General features: G+C 58.2%; 2 protein-coding genes across 7 annotated transcripts in view; both read left to right on the top strand.

Moving 5' to 3' along the window:
• Positions 1–3,934, top strand: part of SPEG (striated muscle enriched protein kinase) — a 56,538-nt gene extending 52,604 nt beyond the window's left edge. For all 6 annotated transcript variants that reach the window (XM_049712237.1, XM_049712239.1, XM_033427033.2 and 3 more), the window contains 5 exons: positions 428–667; positions 755–978; positions 1,815–1,890; positions 2,135–2,284; positions 2,870–3,934. In XM_049712237.1, coding sequence (XP_049568194.1) covers positions 428–667; positions 755–978; positions 1,815–1,890; positions 2,135–2,284; positions 2,870–3,062 — 883 coding nt within the window. In that variant the 3' untranslated portion in view covers positions 3,063–3,934. The remainder of the gene's footprint in view (positions 1–427; positions 668–754; positions 979–1,814; positions 1,891–2,134; positions 2,285–2,869) is intronic.
• Positions 3,935–6,159: 2,225 nt separating this feature from the next.
• SPEGNB (SPEG neighbor) lies at positions 6,160–8,311 on the top strand. The gene is made up of 5 exons (XM_012533054.2): positions 6,160–6,243; positions 6,368–6,495; positions 6,841–7,148; positions 7,736–7,877; positions 8,074–8,311. The coding sequence occupies exons 2-5, from the start codon at positions 6,368–6,370 to the stop codon at positions 8,210–8,212; spliced, it is 717 nt and encodes a 238-aa protein (XP_012388508.1). The 5' UTR covers positions 6,160–6,243; the 3' UTR covers positions 8,213–8,311.
• Positions 8,312–8,847: the final 536 nt, after the last annotated feature.

Genomic DNA, 8,847 nt, shown 5'->3' on the forward strand with positions numbered 1-8,847 from the left:
AGCACAGGGATTTGGAGAGGAGACCAGCCTGCTGGGGCCTGGGGAGGGGGCAGGGAGCCGGGACATGGGACGGGATCTGGGTCCTTAGCATGATTAAGTTCAGATTTTCTCTGTGCCAGGCCCCGCGCTAAGCGCTTTGGCCATATGATCTCATTTAATATTGACAATGAGAGGGAGACACTGCATTATTCCATTCCACAGATGGGAACACTGAGGTTGGAGAGGTTATGGGATTTGCCTGAGGTACTGAGCCAGTTAGTGGCAGAGCTGGGGCTGAAACCCAGGTTCCTGGGATTGAACTCCAGAGCCCACCCTGGGAACCACAGCATTCTTGCCCCCAGCAGTCGCTGCTACTCCCTGCTTAGCCCACAGAATGCAAGTGTTCCCCTCTCTCCTCTGAGCCTATGATATGCCCCCCAACACACAGGGGCCGCTTTGGTGTAGTGCGCGCCTGCCGGGAGAATGCCACGGGGCGAACGTTCGTGGCCAAGATCGTGCCCTATGTGGCCGAGGGCAAGCGGCGGGTCCTGCAGGAGTACGAAGTGCTGCGGACGCTGCATCACGAGCGGCTCATGTCCCTGCACGAGGCCTACATCACCCCACGTTACCTCGTGCTCATCGCTGAGAGCTGTGGCAACCGGGAACTCCTCTGTGGGCTGAGCGACAGGTAGCTGGGCATTCTGGGGGAGCAGGAATCGAGGATGGGGGGAGCTGAGCTGGGATATCACCTGACCCACCCCCGCCACCCCTCTAGGTTCCGGTATTCAGAGGACGACGTGGCCACCTACGTGGTGCAGCTGCTACAAGGCCTGGACTATCTCCATGGCCGCCACGTGCTGCATCTGGACATCAAACCAGACAACCTGCTCCTGGCCCCTGACAACGCCCTTAAGATCGTGGACTTTGGCAGCGCCCAGCCCTACAACCCCCAGGCTCTGCGGCCCCTTGGCCACCGCACGGGCACGCTGGAGTTCATGGGTGAGGGCACCATGCCAGCCGGGGGGGAGGTGGGGTACTGCCAAAGGGGCAGCAGCCAGGGCTTACCCCACTTCACTCACCTGTGTGCCATTTATTGAGTGCTTACTGTATGCAAACAATGAATTAAGTCCTTTCCATGGACATTTTTCAGTTTCTCTTTATAACAGCCCTGGCGATTGGCATAATATTACCCCTATTTTACAGATGAGGAAACAGAGGCGCCGTGAGGTATTTGTTCAATATCAGACAGTTATAAATGGTAGTGCCAGGACTCGATAAAGCTAGAAAGACAGGAGAATCAATGATTAATTTACGTAAAAAAGGGAAACCAGCTACCATTTAGCTACCTGCTAGATACTTTCTGTTTGTCATCTCCATTCGAGTAATTCTGCAAGCCACACTTTACAGATGAGAAGATGGAGAGCCAGACAGGTTTCGTACATTGCCCAGGGTCCTGTCGCTAGAAGGGGCAGGCTGGGATTAGAGCCAGCCAGGCTGATTTCAAAGGTGCTTAATCTCGGTGTGGGCCACACCTTTTGTGAATGGGCGCCCACCTTCGGAGCTGATCCAGGAGAACTTGTGACCCTGGTTCTTAGCTCCTCTGCAGTTCTGGGGACCGCCCACCATTCAGTGCCTGGGCTGATTCCTCAGGTGCCCCACATCTCCCCTGGGGGCCGCTCTGCCCGCTGAAATCCAGGGCCTGCTGCTCTAATGTACCCATGGTCTGGTGACCTGGGCACTGTCCTGCTCCTCAAGCCCCCAGGGGCCTCCTCTGCCTCTCCCTGGTCCCTTACCACCAGGAAGCTCGTTCAACTTGGCCTCTTGTCTTCTGTCAGCTCCTGAGATGGTAAAGGGAGACCCCATCGGCTCTGCCACGGACATCTGGGGAGTGGGTGTGCTCACTTACATCATGTGAGTGCCCCCAGGACCCACCCTCTGCCTGTACCCTCCCCCCCCACCTCCCCAGCCACACATGCATGTGCACACTCGTGCACGCACACACACACACACACACACACATACACACACGAGTACCCAGGTGCGGGTAGCCTTGTGTCCGAGCGCTGTGCCCCTAAGAACCTCCACACTAACGTCCCCCTGGACCTGTGAGTTGACCCTCAGTCTGCATCTGTCAACTGAACTGTCTCCTCCACAGGCTCAGTGGACGCTCACCATTCTATGAGCCAGACCCCCAGGAAACGGAGTCTCGCATTGTGGGGGGCCGCTTTGATGCCTTCCAGCTGTACCCCAACACGTCCCAGAGCGCCACCCTTTTCTTGCGAAAGGTCCTCTCAGTACATCCCTGGTGAGTGGGTCCCACACCTGCCAACCTCCCAGCATTACGTGCCTCTGGCCTCAGACTGCCCTGGCCCCGCCCATGCCTAAGCCCCCACCTCCTCCCCCGCCCCAGTAATACACTGCTGCTGCTGCTACTACTACTTTTCCTACTCCTACTCCTCCTAAGTGGCTGCACTACCACCATTTAAAGCCCATAACGGGGGCTTCCCTGGTGGTGCAGTGGTTGAGAGTCTGCCTGCCGATGCAGGGGACACGGGTTCGTGCCCCGGTCTGGGAAGATCCCATATGCCACGGAGCGGCTGGGCCCGTGAGCCATGGCCACTGAGCCTGCGCGTCCAGAGCCTGTGCTCCGCAATGGGAGAGGCCACAACAGTGAGAGGCCCGCGTACCGCAAAAAAAAAAAAAAACAGAAAACCCATAACAGCCCTATGATGTAGGCAGAATCACTGTCCCCATTTCAGAGACTGGGAAACTGAGTCCCAGAGTTGTCTAAGCTCACTCACTAGGGGCAAAGCCCTCTGGGAGGGTGGGGCCCCCTCCCTGCTCTGGGAGCCATGCCTGCAGGCTCACTGTCCCTGGCTTCCCCTGGCAGGAGCCGGCCCTCCCTGCAGGACTGCCTAGCCCACCCATGGCTGCAGGACGCCTACCTGATGAAGCTGCGCCGCCAGACGCTCACCTTCACCACCAGCCGGCTCAAGGAGTTTCTGGGCGAGCAGCTGCGCCGCCGGGCCGAGGCTGCCACCCGTCACAAGGTGCTGCTCCGCTCCTACCCAGGCAGCCCCTAGTGGCTCGGACCACAGCCCGGCCTCGGGCTTCGACTCGGGGTTCCTGCTGATGCCCCCTGGACATTCCAGGGCCCACGCTGAGCCGGGTGGGCCCGGGGCTTTGGACACCAGCAGCAGCAACATCCGGCCGGGCTATTACCTCATGGACCTGCGAGGACAGAGACCCCGGGCTTTGGCCAATGCCACCCGGCCAGAGCCAGAGTGGGAGACCCGTTGTCCAGGCCTGGTGGGGTCAGGAACAGGAAGAGGGGCAAGAAGGGAATGGGCAAGTGACGAGGAAAAGAAGATGAGGAATAGGGAAGGGGAGACTCTCGGAAGGTTCTGGGGGAGGGAGACAGTGCATCTGTGGGAGAACCAACCCAGGAGGGTAGGAGTGGCTGAAGAGGAGGAAAAGCGGGGAGACCAGGCTGTCTACAGGCCATGGGCTGGGAGTGTCAGTGAAGCAGGAACAGGACATGTAGACGGTGCCAGGAAGCCAGAGCCAGTATGTGAGAGAGGGCAGTGAGGTGGGGGAGGGAGAGGAGAGCCGACTCGGGTGGGGCTGGGGTGGCCAGCTGCCAGCACCCCCAGAAGGAGAAGCATGGAGGGCTGGAGGCTGGAAGTAGTGGTCTCTTGAGCCAGCGCTCTCCTCCTGTCCCAGTGGATGCAGCTCTGGGCACTGTGCTGGCCCAAGGATGTTCTCATCACCTCTCCGTGGCCTTCGCCCCTCTGCCCATTAATATTTATTTATTTATTGACTTTTATGAAGTCTCTCTGCCATCCAATCCCTACCGCCTATGTTGTCCTGACCATCCCCGAAGCCATTCAGCTGTCTGTGCAGCTGTCTGTCTGTCTGTCTGTCACAAGGAAAATAAAAACGGCAAGCAGCAGGACCTATGTGTGTGGTCTATGGGGAGGGATGGCTAGGGGTACGGGGGGTGCACGATGCTGGGGGTACTGGGACAGGGGCATTCCAGCCTTCTCCGGGCCAGTGAGAGCCAAGGTATACTAGCTATAGCACCTTGGGACCTTCCTGCCCCACCCCTTGACCCTCCTGGCCCCTCACGTCTCCCTTATTCCTAGAGGGAGGAAAGATGTAGGTCTGTATCTCCATCTAAAGTTTCTGGAATCCTGGCAGGACCACTGAATCCCCACCACCGCCCTCTAACCAGACTGGCGGCCCCCACCTCTTCTCACATGTTCCATCATCACAACTGGGAGGACGCTGGGCTCTGGAATAGACCAGCCCACACCCCAATCCAGGCTCAACCTTCTGCACTCTGCCCAGGAGACAGGGCAGCTCTGGTCCTGACCCCTGGGGCAGAGGGGGTTTCATCATGATGATTGGTCAGAGCAGGATGTGTAAAGAGCTCTAGAGGAAGCCAGGACAGGCCCACGTGCCCACGCTGTCAGTGTTGGAGCACCGATCTGGACAGCTGTGAGCGCTCTGGTTGGCGTGTCTGCTGTGATGGGGCTGTAGACGAGCATTTTCCTAGGGCCCAGGGACACTCAGTCTGGACCTTCTTAGTCCCATGGCAAGCCAGGGTTCTGCTGGGGGCTAAGGGGCCTTGACTCTAAGTGCCCCCTGCGGTGCCACGGAAGGGTCACTGGGTCCTATAACTGAGCTGCCCTGCCCTGAGGTGGGGGGAGGGGGAGCCAGTTCTTGTGTCCAGAGGGACTTTTCCCCACACCCCTCCTCCCATTGCAACTCTGCTCTTGGCAATGTAAAAGGAATAAAGGCTTTCACCATGAGCAGAGGGACCTGGTGCTGGTGTGTTGCTGATTGAGGTTGAGGGCCTCTTGGATGTAGCCCAAGCAACCCTTTGCCCAGCCCACCCCAGTCTCTCTGGCTTCCCAGGACCCCAGGGAAGAGGCAAGGCCCACCATCATAAAATAAGAGGATATTAAAGCCAGCTGGAGAGGCCAGAGGGACACCTTTCCCACCTGCCATTTTAGCGATGAAGATATGCAGTTTGCCTGTGAGAAGCTCTAATCCCCTACACACTGCAAATGTTTTCATATAAAAATCAGGTGCCTGAACTCATATCTTGATAAATGGTAAAATTCTCCTCCCCTCTCTGATGTTGAGCTTCCTTCTCATCTCCATTGGAAATGGCATGTGAACTGCTTGTTCCAAACCCGGAGGAGCAAAGGTAATTTATGTCAGCAGAGCCATGTCAAAATTGCTCTGATCAAAAGGTGACAGCGCTCCAGACCTGGGCAGGCAGTTACAAGGAATAGAAGCAAGGCTTACCTGGTGCCCTGGTCTGGGCAGACTGGACTCCAGGCAAGTCTCAGAGGGATTAACCCCTTCATCCCAGGTGCTCTGATGCCCCTATGCACCAGCTGATGCCCAGAGAGGGAGCTTGGCTTGGGCAGACCTAGAGTTTTAGAGTCAGTATTAGTGCCAATCTCCAGGGACAGTGTAGCCCAGCCTGACCGACCATGTCACATGGAGGGGAGTGAGTGGGAATGGGGTGGCAGGAGAGGATGCTGTTCCCCAAAGTCTTTAAGGTCCCCTCTAGGTTTATCTCAGTTTACCACCAGGAAGCACAGTGTGGAAACGACAACCCTAGACTCCTGGGGTGGGGGGAGTAAGGCGCTTCCGGATTGGTTCTGACTGCCACGTGACCCTCTCATAATTGGCTAGATGGACAGTGAAGTCCATCGCTATTCTGGCTTCAGTCAAGGGCACCTCCACAAACACTCGCACCCCTTCACTGACTGTGTCCAGGAAGGACACGTTGTCCCACTGTCCAGGGACTGACCTGAGTATAAACTACCCCAGCAAGGAGCTGAGTCTCTTGTCGACCTGAGGCCTTGTCTGTTCCTCCTGGGAGTGGGATGGCTACCTCCTGCTCTGGGAGGGCATGGGGCCACATCCAGCTGCCCAGCTGTCAGGGCGCTGACGTGTGAGGCACCCCAGAGCCGCTCAGGTTTCCCCCCGGGGCTGCCCCTGTGGCTGAGTTAGCATCCCAGGCATTCTCAGGCTAAATAAGGAGCCTGTCTGGGTCAGGGGGCGGGGGCTGGGGTCCCCAGGGGCTTGGGGCAACCACGCCAAACAAGGCAAGGAGAGGAGAGATGTATAAAACCTGGGCCTGGGGCTGAGCACCTGCCCGCGCCCTTGCTGTGCCATCTGGAAGGGCTCCGAGCCTCCTGCTACACAGCCAGTGGACCCGAGTCCCGAAGTCAACCCCTCACGGTGAGTTCAGATCCTCAAGTCGGCCCTAGACACTCCCACGTCAGGAGATGTTCTGAATCTGCTGGGAAAGGGCTGAAGTTTGGAGTCTCTGTCAGCCTAGACCCCTTTGTTTTCTGTTCTCCAGATGTCCAAAGCAGCTCCTGCCAAAAAACGAGTGGCTGCAGCCCCGCCTCCAGGATGTACCCTGGATATCAAGGACCCCCAGGTCCAGAGAGCGGCCATTCGCATCCAGGCCTCTTACCGGGGCCACAGGTGAGGGGGAGCCCTGGAGAACCTCTGGAGGAAGGGAGCTGGAGCTGCAGAATGCTCATGACTGCATTTGGGGGATGGATGGGGGCTGAGCACAGTGTCATGGACCACTAGGGTCACTGGACTTAGGGGAGAGCAGTTACTGAGGTGTGGAAGGGTGGCTGACACAGAGTAGACAATTTTATTAGGGTAACAATTCAGTAGCCATCACCTTCCCTACCCACCCCCATGTTTAAGGGTCTAGTGGGCTGAGGGGGTGGGCAGGGGACGGTGTACGGATGGACAGGGCTGCAGGCCGGCCAGGGCCGTGTCATGGGAGCTCTGGGCCCTGACCTGGGCTGCGGGTAGGTCCCGGAAGGAGCTGCGCGAGAAGGGGCCACCGCGAGTGCTGGAGCCGCTGAAGGATGTGGTGCTGATTGAGGGCAGCGCGGCTAAGCTGACTTGCCGCATTTCGGCTTTCCCGGACCCATTCATCCGCTGGAGCAAGGACGGCAAGGAGCTGCGCGACGGGCCCAAGTATCGCTACGTCTTCGAGGACCCTGACGTAGTCGCACTGGTGGTGCGCGACGGCGAGCTGGCAGATCTAGGCCAGTACAGCATCAACGTAACCAACCCCTTCGGCCAGTGCTCGGACTCCGCACGCATCCTCGTGGAAGGTACGCGCGCCCTGGGTGCAGGGCCACCGTGCAGAGCAGCACCACACAGCGGGCGGCCGCAGCCGGCTCCAGCCGCGTTTACCTCTGAGCCTTGCCGAGTCCGGATGCGGATGTGACCCAGCCCCGGCACAGCCTAAGGCACGGAAAGGGCGCAGCGCCGGCCGCGCGCAGTCCTTTCCTACCCCAGAATTGTGTCCCATACAGTCTAAGAAGTCTGCTATGGGCTTCAGTCACTCGATCCCAGGGCCTCAAGGTCACAGCGAGCCAGAAGCAGAGCCAGGGTTAGAGCCCTGGTCTTCTGGCTCTCAGCTCAGGGCAATTTCCAAGGCGCCGGGAGATGTGTGAACATTCCCGGACTTTCACCCCTAGAATCTCTTTTGATCCTCCCTTCACCTCTGCGAAGGGCAGGGTTAGTCCCGTTTGACAGTTGACGAGATGATGCCCCAGAGAGGCTAAAGACTTGCTCAACGTCACACAGAGAGCTTAAATCCATCTCCTATTTAGAGCCGGGTATTAGCTGGGGAGGTGATGCCCCCGCCCGCCTCACCTCTAGGTTCCTCACTGGGTGGCCCTTTCCCTTCCTCTAGTACCGGCGAAGATTCAGAAGGGACCGAGTAACACTAAGGCGCGCAAAGGCACCACGGTAACGCTGACTGCCGAGATCATGGGCGAGCCTGCGCCCGACGTGGGCTGGACCAAGGACGGGGAAGACATCGATGAGGACGACAGGTGTGGGGGGGGCGGGGCTTGTAGCAAGGACAGCGCCTGGAGCAGGAGCTTGGGCGGGCAGGGTCCAGAAACTGGAGGGAGTGGGATGGGGGCGGGGAATTTGGGAGGCGAAGAACAGAGCTGGATAGTTAGCTCGACCCGACCAGGGCGCGCGTAAACTGACCGCAGGCCCTGTCCTCCCCTTCTTCCCACCTAGAGTGTTTTTCGAGATCGGCAGTACCACCACGACGCTGACTATCCGCCGGGCCACGCCTGAGGACAGCGGCAAGTACGAGGTGTACGTGGAGAACAGCCTGGGCATGGACCAGAGCTTCGCTCGCGTGGACGTGGCCTGAAAGGGACCCTCAGACACTTCACCCTGGCTGGAGCCCCGGGTGGGTGGGACAGACAACCCTCCTTCATCTTGCTTAATAAAGCTGCTCTCGCTGACCCTCCGCGTCTATTCGGTTCTTTTGAGACGCCATTTCCCCTGCATTTGCACCCACGCTTTATTCCCAGACCTACACCCCGAGGTCACAGAATGTTGAGGTCAGAATGTTTGGGGAGTGCCTAGTCCAGTGCTTCATTCTGCAGACAGTAAATCTGAGATAGAACTTCCCTCACGGTCAGAAGTTCCTTCACTTCCCAGACAGACTGGCAGAGGAGTCTACGACTCCGCCTTCTCTTCTTTTGTATGCCTCAAGCCCCACCCTCTCCTGGGGGTTTGCACTCTGGGCCCTCCCATTTCAAGGCTGGCCACACACCCCTCAGGACTCTAGCCTCGCTCTTCCCTGTGACCCGGCTCTAGGCTTTGGCTGGTACCCCTGGGCCCTTTCCTAGACAATTTAGGTCCTAATCTTAAATTCCAACCTCTGCTTCTCAGGCGCCATCCCTCTTATTTATAGCCGCCTCTAGATTCCTTGGCCACGCCCCCGTACTTTCCCATAAATCCACCTCCTCCCTCGGTTAGAAAGCAAGGAGATAGTAAGAA

Source organism: Orcinus orca, chromosome 7 (genome assembly GCF_937001465.1).
Source record: "Orcinus orca chromosome 7, mOrcOrc1.1, whole genome shotgun sequence".
NCBI classification, from domain to species: domain Eukaryota; kingdom Metazoa; phylum Chordata; class Mammalia; order Artiodactyla; family Delphinidae; genus Orcinus; species Orcinus orca.